The sequence below is a fragment of the Struthio camelus genome, chromosome 3 (genome assembly GCF_040807025.1).
Source record: "Struthio camelus isolate bStrCam1 chromosome 3, bStrCam1.hap1, whole genome shotgun sequence".
NCBI lineage: Eukaryota > Metazoa > Chordata > Aves > Struthioniformes > Struthionidae > Struthio > Struthio camelus.
Genome location: NC_090944.1, coordinates 140,188,568 through 140,213,888, shown reverse-complemented (window position 1 = coordinate 140,213,888; position 25,321 = coordinate 140,188,568). Strand labels below are relative to the sequence as shown.

Genomic DNA, 25,321 nt, shown 5'->3' with positions numbered 1-25,321 from the left:
CCCCCCTTCTCGGCTGTTCCTGGTACAAGAGGCCTGTTTCTAATCTCATGATTACGGGAAGCAAATTAATGCTGGCACCCCACCACTCCCATCCGTTTCACTAACAGGTTAATAACAGATATGTATACTCTACCCCAGATTTATATACTCTACCCTGTCTTACTCATCACATTTAATTCTTGGGCTCTTTTCCTGTCCCTTTGTTTCTGCACGCCACTCATTTCTCTCTGATCCTTCCCTGGAGTTCCTCTTCAGACGTAGTGCTCAGCTGCATCTCTTCCTCTTTTGTCTGTCTCTGTCCCACATCTCTGCTCACCCGCCCTACCCACCTTCCTCTCTCTCTTTTCAGTCTGTGGAGACTTTCAGCACTTGCATTCCCTGTCATCTGCCTAACTTCCATCCTTTCACTTGGCCCAGGCTCTTGCCAGAAATCCCACAAAAATTTAGAAGGCAACAGGACTCTAACGTGGCTAGGCAGAGTAGGAAGCAACACACGCACAGTCAGTCAGTCTGTGGATCTTTTGAAAAAACGTGCTTTCTCATGAGGAGCGACAAAGCAGTGGGACCAAGCCTCACAGCTCAGCACTAGAGCTCTGACTTCCATTAGTCTACCCTGGGGTCTACCATGAACATCCACAGAAGAGAAAAATGGAAAGCCACAGTTGTTCTCCCCAAACCAAGAAATACCACACCTGTTCTTCAAGGTAAAGGAAGGAACAAAAAAATAGGGGAAGAAGCCAAAAGAGATGCTGTTGCCAAATTATTTTAAATAAAAATTAGATTAAATTGCCAGTCCTCCAATCCATCCTTTGACTCCTTTCAATTGCAGTATAAGCAGGATTATTATATAGGCAGTGATTTCTGTAGGAACTATTCTTCCAAGGGCACTTAATGTTCTCTTGCTAGAGCTGTCCGTCTACTATGGCATCTAACATATGCAGGCACAACACTATGACATCACATTCTAGACAGTCTACCACACGGGTGTTAAAAAGCAGCAGCTGCTGAATAAAGTCTTTTACTCCGAAAGTTTTCAAACAGGTTGTTACTGAAAGCACTGCAGTAGAGCGTTAACAGCTCTGTAAGCCAACATTAAATCAAGCATGAGGCATTGCAAGAAATATTTAAATCACATTTTATTTTTCCAAATTCAAAAATAACAATTAGCTTTATTTAACATGTTACACATCTCACAGATTTAAAATATCATGCTCTATTTAAATATCTGAGTGACAACACTATACAAATAAAATGTTTCACAAAATATATTTAAGAAAATGTTTTGGTCTTTAATCTGAACAATAAATAGACAGGCACTTCTACATATACAAAGGAAGCAATCACTATTCAGAATAACTCTTATAAGCAAGATGTGGAAATACAGAAAAAAAAATCTGAGTTTTGAGAACATGTTTAACTCTACATGAGACATCATGCAACTTCAAAGTTTGTTTCAAAACTCAAAACTTCTAGGATCTGCACAATTCTAGATTTGCTACCACTTTATAGGAGTGATCCAAACCATGCTCTCATAAGCAGTGTGCAATGTCAGTTATTTGCATCAAATCAAGCTACCTGATCATTTTAGTGCCAAAACAGAAAACAAGGACTGACCAGAGTAGCCTTTCACATAAATAACATGAGTAGCAAGTCAGCTTTTTTTCAAGTGGCCTTTGAAAAAAAGCAGATAGAACCATACCCACTGCCCAGCCCAAAACAAAATCCTTCCCCTCATAAGTTCAGCTCTTATCTTCTACAGGGCGGCTGAAACCATAGTATACTTTCCTTTTTTTGGTGCAAAAAAGCATCATCCAATGAAAGGGTAAATTCTTTAGACACAGGTACCCACCCTTCGCACAAAAGATCACGTGTAAAGGAGAAAATACTCTTTAGGGGTGCAGAAAGACCAAAAACCATATATTAAAACAAGAAAAAAAAAATCAAATTAGTTGCTTTCGAGTGTTTCATACTTTTACCTTACCCCAATTAGTGACCTTTCAATTTACAGTGGTGTTTCACTCATCCCCACACAAACATTACTCAAGGAAAAATTATCTTCCACCATCACAATTAACGAAAGATGCACAGTAGTAGGCAATTCTTGCTTCCAATATAGCTAACCAATCAATGACAGCTAGTTACACCTTTGAATTCTTTTTAAAAATTAATTTAGACAAATATTGAAACATAATGACCACTAGAACAGTGGAAAAATCAGGACCAAGACTTCATGCCATCCCCCTCAAATTCTAGTATTATTCTCACTTTCAGAAGAACTGGAAAAACTTTCCAGAGAAAACTTGAAAACTATTACATGGAGCTTCAATGGTTCACCAAGTCAGACCCAAACTTGGAAAGTTATTGGGACCTAGAACACTCAAGCGCATTACTTTAACAATTTAAGTGTGGATCTTGCAAGCGTGTCCAAATCTTTATCATTTCTTGAGGTTTTCTACTATGCACTAACATTAAGTTTGTGTAGGAACATATGTTATTTCTGTATTTCTCTTCAATATCAAATGTTTTGAAGCCTTTGTGTTTTTCTGGAGCAAGGCCAAGCTTCTGAAGGCACATTCCAGTATAGACATCATCAATAGGATAAAGGAGTACCTGGTCAGATGCATTATTCAGTCTTAATGCCAGATCACCAGAGTACAGAAACCCACCACCCCCTGCATATGGAGGATATGAACCTTCATAAACACTTTCTGGGATGTAGTACTTCAATTTTTTTTCTCTGTGAGGTCCAGCATCTTTGATCACATCACCTATAAATAAGTCTTTGGCTTTGTCCTTTGATAAGCTCTTCAAGTAATCCAGGATCTGATGGGTATTCACAAACACATCATCATCACCCTTAAAAATAAACTGGACATCTGCACAGCTGCTGCTGACCCATTTAAGAAACAGCACCTCTTTCAGAGTTAAATTGAAGAAAGTGTCTCTGTAGTTCCAGAGGAGAATGTCTTGGTGGGTTTGACTCTCAAATTTTATCATGCCTGAAAGATCAGGAAAGTTATCCTCTGGTGGGGTCTGTCCAAGTAAGAAGACCCTTTTGACTGTTACGTCCCCCGATTGTATCTCTTTGCCCCAGGATTCCCTAATTGCTTGCCTTCTATCAAAATGTGGTGTGAGTGACTTGATCGCCAGCAGCAGAAAAGGTTTATGTTTGCACTTGTTGGGCTGATCCATTAATAACGAATAATTTCTACATCTCAAATAAAGCAGAAAATCTTTAAATCTTTCTGGCAAGTTTGCAAAGTCACTAACCTCCGAAGTTACCCACGGGTCAGGGTCACAGGAGCTGAGAACACTAGAGTTAGAAATTAAGTTCTCTTCCACAGTCATATTGGAAAGCAAGGCCAAAATAGGGTTGTAGAGCAGATCAAGCTTCTGTTGCTGTTTATTCCAATAAGCTTTGTGAGGAGTATATTTTCTCCAGAATTTGCTGCGCGGTATAATAACACGTCCTTTTGCATTCTTCTCTTGGCTGCCACTTTTTGAAACTTCCACAATCACATAAATAAAAATATTTACCATCATCAGAATTCCCAGCAGCTTTAATCTTCTGCGTCCAACACTCATTTCTCATATCTGGAAAGAAGGGGGAAAAAAAAAACGAGATTTTTAGCCTTCTTCCTGTCAAGTTACTGATTTCATAAAAATACAAACTACTTTTGGATAAAGATATGCAAGTTAGTAGCATAAAGACAGAAGCTACCTACACCACAAAGAGTAAAAACTAATCTACCTCTTATACATGCACACTTACAGCTTAATATGGGTAGGGGTTTCATCAACAAACAAGAGAATACCAAGCAGGTAAAATTTCCATTTGCAACTTTGGAATTTTAGAGAGCATTCCACAGTGCATCCAAATTAGCAAGCAATTTTTGAGCCTCGTTTATGTCGCCTTGAAATATTTGGCCGTACAGAGTCAGAATCGGAGAACTCGGCTCGCGGAAGAGAGGTTAGAGAAACCTTTTTCTTTTTTTGTGCTAGTAAGATGAGCTCAACAGTACAGAACGAATCGCTGTACAATAAGGGTCACTTATTTCTAAATTAAGTTTCAAGCTTTAGACTTGCACTCTTCTACCTTCCAACTACAAAACAGGCAGAGCTGAATTTTAGTGCAGTTCGTCTCTGTCCATTTCACTTTGCTGTTCTTTGGGAGAGAGGCTGACAAAACCAGCCAGCTGTAACGCTCTGGTATTCAGACCTCTGCAGACAGGAGAAAATATGAAATTTGAATTTTTCTCCAACTAGAAAAGGAAATGAATGGTAGCAGAACGTGTAATTATTTCTAGGGGGAAAAAAAAAAAAGCAAATGAAATCAAAAGGGAGACGTTTCCCCAGATGTAAGACCAGGAAGAATAAGTGGGACTCATTACTGTAGCAAAGGCTACTCTGCGACCCATCCCCAGCTCTTACTGGGGCAGAAAGCAGATCAAGCCCTCTTTCTTCCACAGCTGCCAGAATGAAAGGCTTACAGCACAAGGAGTAACATGAAAACAGCGTCCCTCTGAAGTAGCGCTCAGACTGTCTGCTAGACAAGCAGGCTAGAGAATCAATGTACAAGCTACACAAAGTTTAACAAGCCATTCTGAATCTGGAAGCCAGACTGGCAAAAAAAAAAAAAAAAGAAAAGGTCAGGATAAGTAAGAAAATTAGTAAGACTACAGTCACGTCAGATACGGAACTTATAGCCAAAGGAGCTTTCATTCACCAGAAGCACAGATGATCTGAGGAAGATCAGAAAAGCCTAATGAAGTAAAGAGTCATATGGGCTATTAAACAGAAAAGCCCAGTTGCAAATGCCAGCTCAGAGGTCCCTAAGCCACAGAGCACCATTGGTCAGGAAGGTACACTTCAGAAGTATGCCGTGGTCAGGAAGGTACACTTCAGAAGTATGCCAGGTACCTTTATCTTCATACTTATGTCCAGCCACAGAGACCAGAAGATGGGCTGGACAGATCTTTGGTGTGATCTAGTTTAACTAGTCTTACTTTTACTCCTCAGCAAGTGAAATACAGGATTTGGTAAGGAAGCAGCATGAGGAAAAAAAAGACCAATGCTTATTTCCATTTGGCCACTGGCTTCTCATTGAGCACAAAACAGAAGTATTACTGAATTAAAAAAAAAAAAAAAGGCGCACACACACACACACACACAGACAGTCAGAAACAGAGAACTACACAGAGAAAAATCCCTACTCTGCCTTCATTTGGCCTCCTGTAGCATCTATACGTTTATCTCAGTACGTGCTCATACCAACCCTACTTCATTTCAAGTCCTGCTCTCCACCAGCTATGAAGCCTGCTGTTGTGAGTTTAAAGTAGATTTCTTCCATACCTAAAAGACAAAATTCTGTTTGTCGCCAGTGCCATTGTTTAAGCTAAACAACTGAACTGTCAGAAAGCACTGGCTGGCTGCAGAGACAGAGTTCAAAGCAACTTTATCTCCCTCTTTCAACTGCCATAACAGTTTCTCCTAAAAGCGTAGATAAATCATTTCCTAAACTTAGAACTGACCAAAGTTTGATGAAAAATATGGATGTAGAGAAGTGTGGGAAACAAATTTATTTTCTCTGAGACCAAAGCTAGGCAACAGATTAAGACAACATTTCAAAGAGTCTGTTACTCATTATTTATTTGTATTCCCTTTGAAACTTCACTGTGCTATGTGAAAAGACAAGTACATTATACGCAACCTTAGTTTGGTTCTCATGTATTAATGTACTTTGCTTACATCATACTTTTTCCCTTCCCTTTCCCTTGAGCAGATACACAAATACTTGACGAGCAGCTATTTGCGTTTTGTACTATGCTTGTAGTCCAGCAGGCACACCAATGTTTTATTACACTGTCCTCAGATGTTTCTGCAGCATCTCACCAGAACAACAAATCACCTGGCATTTAATCGAGGATCACAGTACTCCTGGGACAGCAGCGGGAGCCAGTCCCCCTATTAATGGCAAACAAACAGAGGATTGTCAAAGCGCTCCATCTGAGACGTCTGTCTAGAACTTGAGTTTCCAGGATAGGTAGCGCTATGCGGCTCATCTGTTCACAGCCCCAGCTACTAAGCTATGAGTATTCAACACTTCTGTTAAGTCATCTTTTAGATGCTTGACCGAGGCTCTTCTGAACCCAACGAGACACCATTTGCAAAGGTTTTATTTCAATGACTTGACAAAGTCTTTCAAGTCACAAAGTCTTTCAGGTCAGCATTCAAATTCTGTAAGCACAAGATTTTCCTTAATCTTCTGTCATTTCCCATAGCCTTGCAACCGCTGCAGCAGACGGGACAGAGATCCTACAGAGGAAAAGCTCTGCTCACTGTTAGACTTGCTAGAACGTTTCATCAGCAAACGCCAACCTGGCAAGATCAAAGTGCTTCCAAGAAATAATGCACAGTCGGTGCTACCAGTCCCACATATAATTACTTCAAATATCATTTTCAGTCTCCTTTTCTAAAAAAGCTATCCACTATTGTTGATAAATGTAATATTTCTGAGGAAAAAAAATCAATACAAATGAGGCTCAGTTTTATAAGACGTGATCACCCCCATGCCTCCTTACAATTTTATCTGAAAATCTTTTTATGTTCTATAATCAGAAACTATCTAGATGTGTTTTTATTGATTTGCTATGAACATCTAACTCTTAAATTAAAAACATTAAATGAAAAAGTGTTACCATGTGAAAAAGGAATAAAACCTAATTTATGAAGAAAATGATGACATTTTTCTAAACTAAGCAAAGATTTAAAACACTTCTGCATAGCATTAGACTGAGGTTCCCAAACTAGAAGCAATGTATTCAAATGACAGACTAAAGCAACAGACTTCAGAAAAGCTTTTTCGGTGAATAAAAATGGAATCTTCAATTCTATAATTATTCACTACACCTGACAACAGAAATTGATGAGAGGATGCCAATTGGGCAATTTCACATTAAGAGAACTGAATTTAATCACAAAACACAGTAATAGAGTCCTCATCACAGCGTTGCTGTCTGTTTTTCTTAAAGTAAACAGCCACAGCCTATGTCTCAAGACAACTCACTTCCCATCTGCTTTGCTGACACCGCAGTGACTGACCAAAATGTCGGTGTGGTGGAAATTTTATGTTCTGGGCAGCTTGCCAAGGAGCAGCATTGTAGAGTACAAGACTGGGCTCGTTTCCTACTTACAACTTAGTGGCAGCAATGTGGGCACATCACAAGAACTTTCTCCTATTCCAGTAACAGCCTCTTCTATCAGCACCAGTATTACAAAAAAGCCCAGCTGCCTCTCCTTTGACTGTTGAGAGCAGAATATCAGTTAGGGAAGCCCAAAATAAATTAAGTATGACCAATTCATACCTAATCTATCCCATGCACGTTTACATAGTTTTGCTGAAAAACTGAGATGACCAGTACAAAACAATATCTTATTTGAAAAACTCCAGCTGCTTTAGATGTTATGCAAAGAAAAATCCTAGCATGCACAACTAGTCAGCATAAAAAAATAAAAGAGATGTTGGTTAATACACAGAACTGATATACACAGAACTTCAGAGGAACGAAGGGGGGAAAAAAAACAAAACAAAACAAACAGGCGAAATCTTGTTCAAACCTTAGCAGGTAAGGTGGAAAAAAAGTTACCTACATTTGGAGATGATCCAGCACACATAACCCTGAAGTTCTCAACTACACTGATCTGAAAATACTTTTAGCAATCAGTTCAAGTTTGTACAAGTGCTCACATTTCTGCTTACTCACGTAACACGAATTTGAGCCGTACAGTTATGAAATTGTTGTGCATTCATTTCATTGCATATAAAATCCATCATTTGTTAGAAGTCTTTAGCACACATCAAACGGCTAGAACAAAACGTTAACTTTAACCATACTCTGAATAAACCAAGGGTCTGCTAAAAACACAAGATTTTGAAATATTTATTCACATAAATAGGTCTTTTGTCTTTTTCAACTCCCCTCCACTCTTGCACTTCACAGCAGCCAAGAACTAAGGTACCGGTAGAAGGAAGAAGATTTACAGAGCCACAAGGGAAGCTCTGGGATCAAGAGAAGGATAGAAAACACAAGGCAGCAGAACACAGGAAGAAACACAGCTTCACTGTGAGACCAGACAGTAATCAATAAAACAAGATGAACCACAAAAGAGGAAGAAAAAAGCAAGTACTACAAAGGAGTCAAACACCCAAAGAACCTTGATTTAAGTTCAAATAACGTTCATGCCAAATAGTGAGGAAACAATATTCACCAATTATTTTTAAGCCGTATTCGTCTATGCTTTATCTCAATCTCTCAAAAGCCTGTAGGGAGTCTATTTTGCAGCCTAGAAGAGTTGGTATAAAATGAGCATGCTCACTCCATACAGTTCCAGGAATTATGAAAGAGAGACTATAGTCTAGATGCAGGAATTTAGACAGAGAGCCATAATCCCCCCCAGCCCTCCAACAAGAGACATGAGGGCTACATCTGAAGGAGGGCAAGCTTAAAAGCAAAACCAAGAGCAGTATCTAAGTGTACCAGCCCCTAGCTAACAGCACATGGGATTCATCATTTTGAACTTCTCACATTGGAGTTAGCATCCCACAGCAGAATTCCGATCAGCCCTGTTACAGCCCTCTGGATTTTCTGTAATGACATCGTAAAGTTAGTATGTGAAACACCGGGATCACAATAGTTTAACCTTTTTTGTTTGTTTTGAGCTGATGCTATTAATACACTGCTATACACAAAAACAAGTTTTAACCTCCACTGAGTTTTAACTAAAGTGGACAAAAATGAAGAGGCAGATCTTCCAAAATAGTAGCTAAAAAAAAAAAGTATATTTAGAAGGTCAGAAAAAACAAACTCTCTGGAAAAGAGACAGTGAAACACACTGGATTCAGAGAGTGTATGAACTCAGTCTCTCTAGTAAGACATCTCAAGGAAAAAAAATTGAAAAGCAGCTACACTTCAGATGAGAAGACTGCTAGGATACATCATCTTAAATGAGCAGCTGTGCTACTATCCTTTTAAGTTAGGTTATAATCAAGCAAGGTAAGTCAGTTTGTATTTGCTTGCAATTGTGCAAGTGATCTCAGTTAAATTAAAAATAGCCTCCCCATTAACAAGATTTTATTTTCTCTGACATATTTGGATGCTGTGCATTTCACATTTCTACTGTTGGCGCTCTACGCTATTACTTTTCGCCTGCAACTCAAAATAGATAAGTTTGTCTCACAAGAATTCAAGTTCATCTACGACTGAAACTGTATGAAGTTCAAAAGTACTTCAAAAGTCAAGAGTTCTCACTAAATTCAATTTCAAGAAAAAATATGCTGGTTAACTGGTCTGAGCAGTTTTCAGTTTGAATCCCTAGTTGTAACTCAGTTTGTAGCACTCTTGTTGCCCTCCAAATATAGAAAATTTTGCAATTTCATAGAAATTATCCTAACATTCATTCAAGGTGAAAGATACCTGTCTTTGTAGTCCAGTGAGTGCAACCCATAGAGTCAGTCCAAAGAATAATTCTGAAGACCTAGAACTTGCTTCAATATCCACATTTTGGCAGACACTGCTCACAGGTACGAAGCCAGTTTCTCTTCCCTACAGTCTTATAGCAAGAGACTCCTGCGCTTCAGCTGGAGAAGCTGCTATAAATGGTAAGGACTTTGAAGGTAGGACAGAAAGGCGCTCTTTGGGAAATGCCATCTTAACACAGAGAAGGACACCAATGAGCATGAAACCAAGGGAAAATGAATAAATTCTGACAGTATATCTTACCTTGACAGTCTTACCAATTTTATCAGTGAAGCAAGGAATGAATACACTCTTTCCTCAGAAGATGGATGAATTTTGGATCTAATTTATTCCATCCTGTTTATATTCAACAAAACACCTATTGAATGTTAAGAAATATCTGAGAATTAGCTGTTTACACATTAGCCAAGACCTATAACATGACAACTCCAAAAACACTACTTTCCTGAATGAGTAGTACTTACTTTTATTCACAGTTTCTTATTAACAGCTTTTATATGAAAGAACCATACATTCGTACACTGAATATTGACTTTTTGCTGAATATTGTTGACGTTTAAGTGGAATTCCTAAACAATGGAGTCTCCTACTAAGGCCCCCGCCCGATTGTTGCACATTGCAGCTTTTTCTGGAGCACTCCACACGCTGCATCAGTCTCTGTATAGATGACTGCACCCATCCCAAGCTCCTCCTCGCAGTGCACAAAGTCTACGTTTAACAGGAAACTGAAGAATAAGCATTCAGATGGGAGTTGCAAAAAGGAATACAGCTGTCACCTCATGTGGCTTAATACTGCTGAAAAAGCAAAAGGCTGCTTCTTGGCTCTTAAGTACTGAAGCACAGGACAAATTATGCAAGTGGACAGATTGCTCGGGACTGTTTAAAAAGTGTTAACACCTAAAAAGCTATTATTATTATAAGATGACTCCATTATTTCCCTCAAATAAGGGCTAAATATTATTAAAAACACCACAGGGTAAATATCCAAAACACAGCTTGAAGCATAAAGAACTACACAGTCTGAATGAAAGCACTTCTGACTTTGCATTGTTTCCCCGTACATTTACATGTTTTCCTCAAAAAAAAAAAAAAGTATAGTATAGCTTTTCTGTAGTAATACTCCCCTAGCCTCTTGCAATAAGATATTAGGGTACTTCTTGGGTCATGAATTGCATTTTGGAGCAAGTCTGATTACTGTTATTGGACCTAATCTCATTTTGTCTAATCCCTTTTGGAACCCATTTATACCGTCAACTGCTACAAATTCCTCTGGCGATAAATTCCTCAATTTTTTGTACAGTTAAGTACTCAGGAATGACTTCCTTTGGTATTACTACACAGAAGAACTCTGTGAAAGTATTATATAACAAAGCTTGCAATAATTATTCCCTCTCTGCCTTTGCCATACAGTTATATCACAAACCTTTATCTTCTGCTCCTCCTTTGCCAAGGTGAAAAAAATCCTCCTTTCAGCTTTCCTTTTGAGGAAGTCTTTTGCACTTCTGACTATCCTTGTCATTCCCCCCCCCACACACACACTTCTGTTAGATCATTTTTGATACGGCAGCCAAAAATGGCTACAATATTTGAAGGGTAGGCTTACAACAGGAATTTATTTTGGATTTTTATAGAGCTCAATGGCGCCTGGTGTAAGGCAAAAGTCAGCTATCATTGCCAATTTCACTACACATAGTAAGGATGAGAGAATTACCTCAAAAACACCACCTACAGAAGGATTTTGACAAAGAACTCTTCCACAAACACATCTTAGCCTGTTCTCATTTAAAACATGCACACTTAAGTTGCTGTCCAAGATCCTGATGGCGTGAGGGGAGGTATTAGATGACTTCAGCTTTTGTGAATTAAATTTATTCTATTTCTGACTGAGAGTAGTTCAGAAGTCATCGTCATTGTCTTGTGACCCATACAAAGTCGGGTCATCTCAAGTAAGTTTCCAGCCGCTTACAGCCACAAACATTACCACTAAAACTAACCCTAATCAACACTCATTTTGGCAGTAAGGTTAAGAGATTAATAGGATCCAAAGCCTTAATGTTCCTAGTGTCACACCTACTAAAATAGTTACTCATCAAATGAAAAGCCACCTGTGATACTACGCACTCCCAGACCATACCTTGTCATTTAAAAGAAACGCCTACTGCACAGAATCATAGAACATTTAACTGATTTTGTCTCAGACTTTACAAGTTACCTTGTGCATCTTACTCTTGCCGTAACTTCTCTCCCAGATTCACTATGCCTCTCTCTTTTCTGAGATGCATACGTGACACTGAGGAGTAAAGTCTTCGTAAAGAAATAAAATGCATCTGAAACTGACAGTGTGAAGTAGGATTGCTAGGTGGTTGCCATCTTCCACTAAAGCAAACATTTTGGTGCCCATCTCTTACTCAGTTTCACCCCCTACCTGAGGGCTGCTCACTCCTTGCCTCTCACCATTTTCCACTCTCCTCTAAGCCTCATCCATTCACTCATGCAGCTCTACAGAAGCAATGACAATAAACCTGGGCCTTCCCCAGCTCTATTCACAGGTTTGTCTTTACAGGCTAGAAACTCAATTGGCACACTTAAAAATAATAATAAAAAAAAAGTCTGAAACGGGCACAGAAGGGTGGAAGCTTTAGTTTCAGATATATCCTCTTACCAAGCTTTGGGGCTACCCTAGACATAGTGACAAGGCTCTCCACTGTCCCTCCTTTCCTCACAGCACATTTGCAGCCCTCTTCCTGCAGGATAGTTTTCAGATACGTTTCTCTTGATTTGAATTAACGCCTCTTAGTGTTACTGATGGGCTTTCAGCAAGTTCTAGATTGCCCCCTCTCCAAATTACAATGAAAACTTACCTTCTACAGCAGCAACTCTGAAGCTACCTACAAACTTAAGGTAATAAATAGCTTCATTCATTCTCAGGTCAGTTGGAAGGATATGTTTCCAACCACGGGCATAAGAGCTTTGACCCAGCTCCTACAATAAGCTCAATCAACATATGGCTGCACCCAAATGGATGAAAATCCATTACTTCTCACTGCAGTGCCGTAAGAAAAAAAAAATACAACTTGAACCACTGCAACTTTCCCCACATAAGAAAGGTCTCACGCCATGCGATACTAAATCCAATATCCTAAATAAACTCATTAAAAAACTTTTTTCTTTCAAGACTGATATACTTAGAGGACAAAAATGATCTAATGAATATCTACTATTTAGTCTATGGGTTATTTAACTGGCTTGAAAAAAGCCTTCAAAATGCTGTAACATAATACTTAAAAAGGCCCATGGTTTCAGTTGTCAAAATCAGGCCCGTAGACTTCTCGCAATAATCTTAACTTTTGCTATCAGCTAAGGAGAAGTTACGGCCAAAATGAGAGAAGAAATAACTTTCTAAACTTTGATGTACTTTATCAGGCACTAAAACAAAACTGAGTCAGTCCATATCTGAACAGTTCCCTTCTCACTTGTTCCTATAGCTGCTAGCGTATTATAAAGGTGACATTACACAAAGCCTGTTTTGACTATGTGATCCCTTTGGTGGATTGAAGGCAGCAGTTAAGTAATAGCCTCAAACAGCACGCGAGGTGGAAATTAACATGACTGCTGTATTTACTACTTCATAAAAAGAAAAATGTTTCTATAAAAACATCTCAGGAGGGCTACTGCATGACGTATGGATCTGAAGAATGCAAGAGGACGTAGCTTCTAAAGTATGCTTGATAAAGCCTCAAACGCAAGCATGACATAAATGGATGGCATCACCTTTAAATACAAATCTAACTCACAGCCCAGTTTTGCAAAGCACAGAGGGCTTACAGAAAGCAAGTTACAATTTTAACTACAGAACAGGTGAATATTCTCCATACACACTGAAAATAACCATCATCTGGTAACGTGCAAACACATACAAAATGGCTTCATTATATTACATATAAAGTGCCAATTGTTTCCTTCTGTATTACAGATGACTACCGGGTTTAATCAATATCTGAAATGCATTTGGCTCTCCCTAGTTTCATGCTATTGCAGTCTCACATCTATAGAACAGGCTCAAAACATTCTAGGCACATGCTTGCAAAAAAAAAAGATATACACACACACACACACACACACAATAACTAAAGGAAGGCAGGCACAAAGATGATAAAGTCATCCTATGCCTGTTGTAACGTTAGTTCAATTCTGAAGGGAAAGAACAAAGCAAGACTCCACTTGCAGCCTCTCAAACCTAATCCAAGTTATAGCCACAACCATGCACAGAGAACATGTTGCAACAAGGTTTTTCTACAGCATAAACCAGATCTGACTGTGCTCCATCACCAGGTCTCACCAAGACTCCAAGCTATATTCACCGAGATTCAATCTTCATTAGGTAGGAGCATCATCTTACAAGCTTGTCAGTAGACAACCACGTTATCATTTGAAGCTGACTCCTCTAGCTGCAATGCAGACAGACCCTGCGGTTATCTCAAGGGATCTGCGAGTAATACAAATATTTAAATTTCTCAGCCTACTACTTCCTCATGTCAGCAGGTTTATTCTCTGCAGAATCTTGCTTCTCAGAGCAATCAGATAACGCACCGTGTTTAAAGGCATTGCTCGAAGCAGTTACACTAAGATGCTACAAAAAGGTGGGGAAATCACTGGTACGTTAAAGTTTGTAAACGTATGACGAGAATCCAAAACTCCCTACTCCTTCATAACACCAGGGAAAAGGAAGGATGCTAGGTCTCCTACTGGTATGCTAGCCTGAGACTACCGATGTCAGCCTCTGACTGCTGTAGTAAGACTGAGTACTTCCTTCACTGACTGCTAAAAGGCAAGGCATTTTCTAAATAACAGAACCCCAACATTTAAAGGAATAAGTATTATAATTACTTCTGTCACTATTTTGACTAGTTCCAACTGCTTCTCTCACTCTAGCTCCAAAGCAGGAAAGAGGAGTTAACAGAAAGTCAGCTTTTCAGGTACACATTTGAAACAGCAGCTATGAAACGAATGTTTTGTTAACTTCATATTGCTGCTTAGAAACGTTTCAGCAACATCTACAAAGTTTACATCAGGATACTTTACAAAATAATTCATGACTACAACAAAAACATTTTTAACTTTATTAAAAATAATTTCTGCAAAATTTCCTCCAAGATGATACTTTGGGATGGAAGAGATCTCACCAAACATCTATTCCCTCACACTCAGCACTTCCAATCCTGAACCAAATCAGTTAAGTCACAAAACCTTCAACTGTGGATTAATATAGTTTTCCTCCCTCTAAAATTAGAGCAAGCACAAAAAAATTAAAACAAGAAAAAACTCAGATCACCTCAACCCTGTCTATATTTGAGCCTCTCAGAGGGTCCACATTTAATTAAGATATTTAAATACCTTGCACCTAGTGAATTCAATGCAAGTTAGGCCTAAATACTTTCCTTACATGTTAAAATCAAATCCTTGGATCTGCTGAGAGAATAAGCAGTCCATATTTGAATTGCTTTGAATGTTCCTAAAGAAGCTCAAAGTATACACATAAGAAACCTTGTGTTATGCTAAAACGTTTGCTGTAAACTCAGTCCCAGGTTTAGTCTATATGTCATTTTTTCCTATTGGTATAAATTACTTGAGTCAGTGCATGATTTTTAGATAGGGGTAAAAAAGCAGAACTCCACATGTGCACCACACTTACATATGGCAATTTAAACCACAGGAGCAGTCCTATAAATTAATAAGCTGTGCTAGCTTTACAATTCTAAGCTACTATACTCACACCTGTGCTGCAGATCTGTGAGGGCATAGTACCACTAACTGCACATCCAAAACCAAACACATTCAAATTCCCTTTTCTAAGGATAAACAAGGTTTTCTTTAGAATTGGAATTGGTAACCTAGGATAAGGTCTCAAATTGCTACAAAACCTAACACTAAAGTTATACTAGCATAAGCCTTCCATTCCTGAGGTGTTCAAGTGACCTGTTTTTCCCGATCCAGTATAGAAAAAGGAAAAAAAAATCAAATCAAAAATCTGCCATTCTAAGGTCAGTTCAGGCTTTACCGTACGTGACACTATAACATGCTTTTTAAGGTTAGCTCAAAGTTGTCAGCTTCCAATATACAAAGTCCTGTTTCCAAGTACCTTTCAGAAGGCTTCAGTATGAACGAAGAGTAAGTTTTTAAGATTCAAGAGAAGAGATTTAACCAAATGAAAGCAGAGAAATATTTCTTTCAAGAAAGTCAGTTGCCATGCATCACATCAACTACAGGTGGGGTACAGCTCCATGGCATTTTAAAGCAACTTCAGTCAAGGCTGACACATTCTTGTCATTTATTCCTTCCCCTAGAAAACTGCAGAGTCCCATCCCACCCTTGCACAGATTTGACTGTGCCGAATCAATTCGGGGAGCTAAAGAGACAGAACAAGAATCCTAACAATAAAGTAGCAAATAGTTTTCAGCCCGCTCAGCTCACCAGATTTGCTTGCCACAGTGCTGCACAAACACCAGTACCAGTGCAAGAGAAGGAAGACTCACATGGCCAAGACCACAGCAGACCCCATTTTAAGTCAGCTTAAGCTTTCACGCAACAGCACATTGCCACTGCAGTCTGGTATTGCTGATCTAGTTTCCAACTTCAACCTATCCACAGAGGTCCAAAAAGTGGGGTGAAACAAGCACCAGTCCACCAGCAACAGCTTGTTTTCAGGCTGCCGTAACCCTAGCAACACACGTCCTAAGACAGAAATTCCTCTGACGCTTTTTGTAATGAAATCAGCTGGTTAGCTACTGTACTAGCATGGCCCACCTATTTCTACTACTCATAGTATTGTCAGGGGGGTTATTTCAACTTGAATATCATCTTCCTATAATTACTAGGAAGTTACAGAAACTGATAACTACCTACCTTCTTCCCAGCAGCATAGCACGTGGATCTGTGCTAGTTGTGGTAGTGCAGAACGAAGAAGGGGTAGTGCATTGGGGGCCTGACTGTTGTTTTCAAAGGACTTCTGAAAAAGAGAGAGTCTGCTAAACAGACCACTGTCTTAGTTCTTACTTTAATTGGGGGGAAAAAAAAAAAAGGGATTTAGTACATTTTTGCAAGAGGGAAATAAGTACAATTTCTACAGTACAACAAGCAAGATAATACCTCTCCCCAGCATCTCTGCCAGCTTTATCTCAAAACCAGTAATTAACATTGGCTTAACCATATTCAAATAACCTTTAGAGGTGCATAGGCAACATTCACTGTTTACAGTCAGCTGACAGAACTGTCCTTTATGCACCGTACATTTCAAGTCACAAAAGAGTTCCTCCTACTTTGTTTTCTTGGCCATGCTGGATGTCAGACATAAGCCATATTATTAAAAATTGTGTTTCACAAGCAAGGTTGCTGTAACCTGGCATGCCCGATGAGGTTACTGCCCCCAGCTGACCATTCTGCTTTTGGTTTAGAAGTAAACAGACATAGGTTCCAACCTGACTTCCATGATTTTCTGCATTTGCAGAGAGCGGCTAGAGGACAGGATAAACAGCTGCAATGATAACCTCAGTCATTTCATGTAATGTTTTCCTGTCTATGCAAGAACCGCGGCTGTTACTCAAAAGTCAATTCAAACCAAATTAGGAATGCAGCTTTTCAGGTCAGTATTTCTGGACCTCCTTCTCCATTTACGGTACTGAATTTAAAATGCATTTAAGGAAGAAACACCTACTTCTAAAAATGCAAATATATGAGAAGACTTTCACCTTTGACTGGTTTTGGTTTCAAGCACAGCTAACAATACAGAAAACCAGTTTTGTCATTTTGAAGTAGGGAAGTTCGTTTTCCTCCTTCAATCTTGTAAATTATGAGACAGGCTGTGAAGTTTAAGGAAAAGGGAACAATTTTTCCAACAGTTTTAGGCAGCTAGAGATGCATATAAGCACCTGGAGGATTTTGCAGAAAAGCTGTAAGCAGGTTAGACAGCTAACTCCCATTATGTTAGCGGCAGATAAGCACCTAACCTGATTAGAGACTTCTAAATCCCAACAGGAACTTCGTTTAGTAGTGGGTACCTGCATATCAATGCCAAGTATCCGCTAAATCTCAGAGTGGAATAATCAATTTTAAGCTGTTCTACATGCCTTTTAATTTAATTCTTATTTCTATTCAAACACAAACTGACATTTTGCAATATGAAGTTCTCCACCTCCAAGACAGTTTTTCGATTGCCATTTTCTAACATTCAAACATCTGATTTAAAAAAAAAAAAAAATCCTCAAGTAAGAGGAAATGTCACCAAATTCAGGGTACAGTTCCCACATTCAGCAGCAGTCTTCCTTAGCCTGGATTGAGAAATCCTACCCTTTCCCAGCCCGTGAATTCCCATGTTTGCATGGCTCTCTGCATTACGTTTTGCACAACCCATAAGACAAGCAAACAAAACAGTTATTTCTCAACCCAATCAGTTCCCTAATTCAGTTCACAACACAGCTGCACAAACAGCTATGCCAGCACAACAGACTGGGGGAAGGGGGGCAGGCAGGATGGACGGGAGCACTGCTTCAGCCACCAAGCCTCAAAAAACCCATCAGCAAGCTTGGAGGCTGTGCTCGCGGCCCAGTGGGTCTCACGGCTCCCTTCCAAGGGAAGGGCAAACCGCGTTCACCCTCCCCGGCTCCCAGCCGCGGGCGCAGGTCAGATCCTGCCACCAGGTTAGCGAGTTGAACCAGCCCTGGGAAGGGCGCGACCAGCACAAAAGCCAGTGCAGACCCAACAGCAGGCGTCTGTGGCAGGAAGCTGAGCAGACCCCCTCCCACACACGCACCTTGACAGGGCTTGCATATTTTTAATACCACACTCCTAATGTAAATTTTGCACAACTTACACATGCCTTCCGGTGGTTTGTAAACCATTGAGAACTAGTCTTTTATAGAAAAAGAGTAAAATTAGTCATCTACCCGAAATCAAGACTTCTTGCTTATTTGATTTACATAACTGACTTATGTGACTTAGTCAGTCTACCCTCAGAGTAATGCCTCTGTGAACTTAACATGAGGAAATCACTGTATTAAAAAAAAAAAACCTTTGTAAAATTCAAAGATGAACAAAACTATTTCAAAGTATGTTTTTCAGCTATATTTTTCTAAAACAACAAAGCTTTCTTAAACAACTGCTGATGAAATTGTTTCATCAATTCTCCCTTTAAAAATCTCAGCACCACACCCATCACACACTGGGATTCTTTTCCTTATTTAAATGCTAATTGCTTCCCATGAGACACCAATTCAATCACTCTTTTGCACAGTTCATCACAAAACGTTTTAATGATCCAGTGTTTTCATTGCATTATGTATGACCTGGAGACTTGTGGAAGTTTACATACTCACCTTTTGAATCCTAAAAGGCCCATCCTTCCCTCCATAAAATCTGTGGAAAAGATACAAGAGAAAGGAAGGCTCAAGCCTGAGATTCCTGTCAGTTCCTCCTATGCAAAAAACAACGTGTCACTACCTGGACGCATCTGAAGATGTTTTATTCTCCAGCTTTCAGTTAGTGGCTTGCTCATTTTGTACTAAAAATGATGGGTAGAACCTGCATTTTGTTGTTTTATCTCCATCTTTTCATGATTTTTTTTGTTCCTCTTTAAGCAAATAAAGGTTGCATAATGCAACTGTTAAGTAGTAGCAGACAGAGATAAAATCATCTAAATATACACCAATGAGGTCAGGTCAAGGCATAACAGGCAGATTAAATTAGTAATTTTTTGTTAGCTGTACTCCAGACACAAGTTCTTCTCTAAATTCGTATCAAGCATTCGTCTGAACACAGCCTAGAATGCATTTTACACAGCAGAAGCATCAAATACTTATCCACTGATTTCTTACACGCAAAATCATACGACTACATCTTCTTCCTAAACTAATGGTGAACATTTTGGTTAAAAAACGGTATTTTACAAACAATCATTAGGGATTAGAGTTCAGTATATCAGAAAAGATTATAAAAGTTTAAATTTGAAAAGCAAATGGTTAGACACTTGCTTCAAAATAAGTTACATAGTTTTACTGTATCGTAACAGAAAATAATGCACATACATATATTTTATCCCAAATCTACAACCAATAAAGGATACAAAGACGGTTTTAAGCTTTTGGAAGGCTATCAATTCTAATGGTCTTCCAAAAAACATTAACATGAAAAACAGACATGTTAAAAGGCTCCGTGTTTTTATGAAATGCGTCTTCCTTTCTATTTCATGCCTACTGCAAAAATACACTGACCAAACTAAAGAAAACAGATTATTAAAACCTTGTCGCCATAACAGTTTAAGAGTATAAGACTGACAACAGCTTGGGGTGGGGGGAGCAGTTCTTCGAGAGTGCGAGAATCCTACAGTCTGAGGAGCTTTAAGGGTACTGATAAACATACAAGAAACCAACAAGGCTCTACTATTTAGTGCTTAAACACTTTGTAAAAGGTAAGTACAGAGAGTGTAATAGACAGCATAATAATGGAATTTGTACAGCATGAGACATAGCTGAATCCAGTAGAATATAAATCTAGAACACTTTCCCTTGATTTATTTCTAACAGAACTGCTTGCTTTCTATTAAAGCCCCAAGTTTGACAGCATGCAAAACAATGTCCATGAAGTAACCCATGCGAAGCTGCACAAGTTGTCTGAAGCAGAGATTTTACAAAATAATTTGATGTTATTTGTCAGAAATGAAATCATCTACTGGAAAAGAACAAGTTACTAAAAAAAGCTGGCTGAGCATCTTAGTCTGCACTGTTCAATCTTTTCTTCTCCTTTACCTAATCTGAATAAAGTACACAGCATGGCTATATAGATTTCATTCAAGTATTCATGTTAATGACAAACCATCACTGCTGCTTGACTGTGTGACAACAACAATATTGGCTGTGGTACAAGACATATGACTACATTGTGTGTTTCAACACCACACACGCTGATGTAGACTGTCTTTTATCACCACCATTTGTTCTCCGTCAAATGGTTTTAGCACAGATAACAGTAAAAGCCACTATCAGAACTAGTCCCACTACAAAAATAGCTGCACCAGGTGGCAGTAAAACTATGAACTACTACCAAGGGTCTAGGCATTGCCAAGGCACAACCAAGGATCCTCTTAAGTCATACTCCCTCTGAAAGACTGCCTTCTTCCAGGATTTTGATGGGGAGGCAAGAAAGACAAAGATGACCACCCAAGTCCTGCAGTTTCCCATGTTCAGCCTGAGAGAATAATTTATGTAGAGAATAATTTAATATGCTATGCTGACAAATATATGGACTTTATCCACTTTTCATCTTTCATCAAAGCCTTTCTGAGCAAGTACTACTTTTTTTACTGATATATACTGATTTCCTCAGCAATACCTTCATTGTTGAAATATTTAAGAATTTAGAAAGAACTGACAGGTAATAATAATCTTTTTTTTGACCACCATTGACGTTCTGCTCATTTGGAACAACTCTCTCGGAAGATTAGCAAACTGGATTTATTACTAGATACAGGCATCGGGGGGGCTAAATAGCTCTCCTAGTGATCTAATGCATGACCTTCAACAAGTCCCTTCAGCCGTGTTACCTGCTGCTGTACCTCATTTCCCTCATTTCTATTTACAGCCCACGTCAAAAACAAAAATCCAAGCAAAATCTGTTTACAGATGACAAAAATCACTTAGAACAAGTTCGAATTTTTAATTGCTTTACATAGTGTTTAGAGCTTCCTCATAGCAAACTGTGTAACACTACTGCAGCACTTCTATAGCAGAGACACAGATATAAAGTCGCACATTTAAAAAAAAGCAACAAAAACAGGGTTTCCTTTAAGCCAAAGGACTTTGATCCCAACCCATAATGGTACGTTTTTAAGCACAGGACAAGTGTTCTGTGACAAGTGTTCACCTCCACTACAATATTATTGCTAAAAACGCACCTTCTCTTTTTCAATTGCTCCTGGCCCCGGAAGAACTATTAAAAAAAAAAAAATCCGCTTCTCTGTTTTGTTTACTCCAGGCGTCTGACAGTAATACGGTCTCGATTCCTCCAGTGGTTTCCACAGGCTTTAGATTGGGTCACTGTCAAGGTAATTTTTCCCACTAGTTAATTCGACAGTTAGTCATATGAACAGAGCAGGAACTGTATCACTCAGTGAAGGAAGCGTTATCTACCCTTGCCCACAGACATGCACCCTGACTGCATGAAGATCTGACGCACAATCAGAGCTGCGAGATGACACAAAGGAAAAGAACGTGAAACTGCTTTAATCAACTTCTACAGAGAACTAAAATTCGTGTCTGTCCCTATTTAAGACAGAGGAGGAATAATTAACCAGGAATTTCCTCAAAGGAGTACTCTATAATCATGTTTCCTCCACAGCTTTCAGATTACATATTCAGAATGTATTTTATGCATACGGCCTTACAGATCCAGATTAAACCCTGCTGTGCCCAAACCCCCTTCATCGTCTTCAAATTAAGAAGAAAAAAAAAACTGAAGCAAGTAAACTCTTAATCTACGTAGTTAAACTAAACATCAGCGTTTAACAATCAACTTCAACAGCACTGGGTATTTTTGGGAGGTTAGCCTAAAGGGTTACTCAAGTAACTTTCACCATAAATTTTTGCAGGATGACTAATGAATTGTGAGCTGCAGCTTGGCCACAATGAAAGCAAGTAACCTGAAGTCCCCTCCTGACAGAGTACAGCGTGTTTCAGGAAGTTCTAAAGGGCGAAACAGCATCGTTTTATAAAGGAACAGAAATATCGAGGCTATTTTTCCTTTTTTAACCAAAAAAAAAAAAAAAGGAAAAAGGAGCATTTGCAATATCCAGTCGGGCTTATCCAAGGCGGGCGCTTCAGCGCTTTCAAGGCCCCCACACCTCCTCCTCAGCACCGCGCTGTAACAGCAGAGCCCCAGCGCTGATTGATTAGATGCTCAGTAATTAAGCTATCGGGTTACAGGCGGCAGCCGGCTAATTAGCGGCCCCGGCGAGCGGCCGTGCCCTCGCCCTCTCCACCAGTCGCGGCGGGATTGCAGCAGCGCCCAGCACTGCAGCAGCCTGCCGCCCCCTCGGGGAAAAACTCACGGTTCCCGCACCTCCTCCTCCTCCCTCCAACGAGGAAAGGAATAAATAAGGGACGGAGACGGCAAACATACGCTTCTTCAAGTTTCATCCCCGCCGACGGATCTCGCTCTCAGCCAGCTCGCAGCAACATGTGCGGCGGGCGGGCGGGCGCCAGGGGACGGAGCGGCGGCCGCAGGCTTTCACCGCACCCTTCGCCGCCTCCCCCACCCTCCCCCCAACACATAAAACCCTACCAAATTTAAAAAAAAAAAAAAAAAAGGGAAGTATGCATCGCTCCACCTGTCCGCCCCCCGCCACCGCCAGCTTACAGCTGTCCGCACACAGCCGAGCCAGGAGCTGCGACCTCCCGCAGGGGAAAACAAGGGGAGGCAGCAGCTGAGGAGAAACGATGGGGTTTGAGGGTTTTTTTCCTTCCCCCCCCCCTCTGTCGTTGTTTTCCCGCCCCAGCGCCCCGGGCGGCGGCAGCCGACGCCGAGCCCCCTCCCGCCCTCACCTTGCCAGTCGCCGCCGGGCTCGTCCCTGCCGCCGCCAAAGCCAAATCCACCATGTCCGGCCGCCGAGTGCCTGTCCGCGGCGCTGAGGTGGTGCGGGGGGGGAGGGAAATCCCCCGCCCCGGCCCGGTTCACAACGGCCCCAACGGCCCGCGGGGCTCCATCCCGCTGCGGCGGGCGGCGGCTCCGCACCTGAGGGCGATGCCGACGGCTGGGCTGGGCTGCGCCGGCCCCGTCCCGCCGCCGCCGCCGCCGCCGCCCCCCCTCACCGGCCCGGCCCTCCTCTGCCCGCCTCCGCTCAGGGCGAGCCGCGCCGCGCCCGGGGAGGGGGGCGCCGAGGCGGCCGTTGGCGGCAGCGGGGAAGCGCCTCACTTGTTGCCCGTTGGCCCCGCGAGCGCGCCCGCGCGCCCTCGCCTTCCCGCTCGCGCCGCCGCGGCAACGAGCGCGAACCCCCAACGCCTCCGACCACGCGCCGCGGTGCGGGGGGGGGGAGGTGGGCTGGGGGGGAAGGGCCACCAACCGCGGCTCGCCTGCCCGCCGAAGCCCCGCCTTTCGCCGCCCGGCGGCGCCACGGATTGGGCGGGGCGGGCGGCGCGCGTGGAAGCAAGCGGGGGAGGGGGAGTCCCCTCTCCACACTCCTTCCCCCCCCCCCACACCACCCTCACAACCATCGTCTCCTTGGTTGCCGGGCCGCCGCGGCCCAAGAACAACGAGCGGGCGGGCGGGCGGAAGGGGTTGGGGCTTCACGGCCGCCTCGCCGCCTGCCCCTTTCCCGAGCACGGCACGGCCCCCTGCCACCTCCCCGAGGCCTCGCGGCCCGCGGACACCCGCCCTGCAGGGCCCCTGCCCCGCCCCGCCCTGCCTGGCCGGCCGCGCCGCCGGCGCGCCTCCGTTGCGGGCCCGCCCGCAGCGCCGCCTCCCAGGCGCCATGATCCCCCTCGACGCCTCGCCCCTTTTTGGCTGCAAAAAAAAACCACCCGAGCCGGGGGGGAAACGGTGCCGCTGCCGGAGGTCACCCAGCGCCTGCTACGCGCAACATCATCAGGCCCCTGGGAAATGCTGGTCCACATCACACTTTCCAATACGTTCCTCCGTTTTAAACAAGAAGGCGACTGCAGCCGGCACTTGTCCGTGAGGCTTTTGCTTCAGCAGGTCTGTTTTAACTTACCGGCGCTTCCCTTAGCTGGGAAGTTGCTGAGCGTTTCGGGTTTGGGAAATTTGCCCTCCAGAGCCATATGAATCCCGTGTGACTCGCTCATTAGTAACATGCTGGGTTTTTTTTGGTTTGGGGTTGGTTGTTTTTTTGCTTTGGTTTTTTTTTTTCTCTTCCTTGCTCTGTTGATGAGACGACAAAATCCTGGCCGCGCTCGGGTTTAATTCCCCTTTTCCCCTGCTTTCGGCAGGCCCGGCCGCACGCGACGCCGGAGGAAACGAGGCCGTGGAGAGAGGAGGCGAACCCACCTCGCACCCCGCCGGGCTCTGGCATGACCTGACACAGCCGCATACGTTAATTAACAAGAGCCGGTTCCTGACAACAGCCAGATGCTCTGCTCCCGGCTGTTCGTCGCCGACGTTGCCTTGAAGAAACTGTAGGTACCTCTACGGGGCTCGCTGAGAAAGAGCTTTTTGCAGCCAGCTGCTGTGACAAGTATTGGGGTGGCAGAGTAATGAGTAGCCTTCCAAAAATGCGCTTTTTAAAGCATCAACAGTATTAAAAGAAAATCACAGTTTTTGAAGAAAATCGCAGGATGTTCTGATATTTTGGGGGTGGGCAATGGAGTAAACGCTAATTACAGCTGCCAGCGTGAATTCGGTATGGTCGCTGGCCTCCCATCACTGACCTGCGCAGTAGCACACAGCAGGACGTGAGGGGTCGCACCCGGAGTCCAAGTCCTTCCTCCCCTGGGTACCTATTATGCGGGGATGAAACTAAGAAAGCCCTGAAAAAATGACATTACAAGTGTTCTCCAGTTTGCTTCATTAGGAAGGAAACAGGATTTTCATTTTCTAGGTCTGTAAAGTTGTGCGCTCTTATGGGTACAGTAGTAAATTGTTGCTTTTTTTTCCTGAGAGAGAAAGCAAATGCTTTTGACTGCTCCTATTGTCCGTGGCGTGTACACACCAATCCTTTTAGTTAGTCTGAATTTTGAATAGCTTTTTTGCCTACATATTCAAAAATACCACCTTCACTCACCATCACA

The 25,321-nt window shown here is 41.8% G+C and overlaps 1 protein-coding gene and 1 long non-coding RNA gene across 20 annotated transcripts in view; one reads left to right on the top strand and one right to left on the bottom strand.

Annotated features, from left to right (window-relative positions):
- Nucleotides 1-1,118: 1,118 nt before the first annotated feature.
- On the bottom strand, nt 1,119-23,600 carry B3GNT2 (UDP-GlcNAc:betaGal beta-1,3-N-acetylglucosaminyltransferase 2). 16 transcript variants are annotated; one of them, XM_068940570.1, is made up of 5 exons: nt 23,123-23,377; nt 18,905-18,944; nt 16,440-16,542; nt 9,794-9,894; nt 1,119-3,594 (listed from the first exon to the last, which is right to left on the bottom strand). In XM_068940570.1, the coding sequence occupies exon 5, from the start codon at nt 3,583-3,585 to the stop codon at nt 2,392-2,394; it is 1,194 nt and encodes a 397-aa protein (XP_068796671.1). In that variant the 5' UTR covers nt 3,586-3,594; nt 9,794-9,894; nt 16,440-16,542; nt 18,905-18,944; nt 23,123-23,377; the 3' UTR covers nt 1,119-2,391. The 16 variants fall into 16 exon arrangements, 14 of the variants coding, with proteins under 14 accessions (XP_068796671.1, XP_068796666.1, XP_068796674.1 ...); XM_068940565.1 differs by having other exon boundaries at nt 9,780-9,894; nt 23,123-23,376; XR_011140569.1 differs by lacking the exon at nt 1,119-3,594 and adding an exon at nt 8,658-9,707 and having other exon boundaries at nt 23,123-23,600.
- Nucleotides 22,935-25,321, top strand: part of LOC138066899 (uncharacterized) — a 19,962-nt gene continuing 17,575 nt past the window's right edge. For 3 of the 4 annotated variants that reach the window (XR_011140574.1, XR_011140573.1, XR_011140572.1), the window contains exons 1-2: nt 24,091-24,272; nt 24,524-24,709. This is a non-coding gene — a long non-coding RNA (uncharacterized lncRNA). Of the gene's footprint in view, nt 23,023-24,090; nt 24,273-24,523; nt 24,710-25,321 lie in introns of those variants that run through there. The other variant, XR_011140575.1, reaches the window with a different exon arrangement.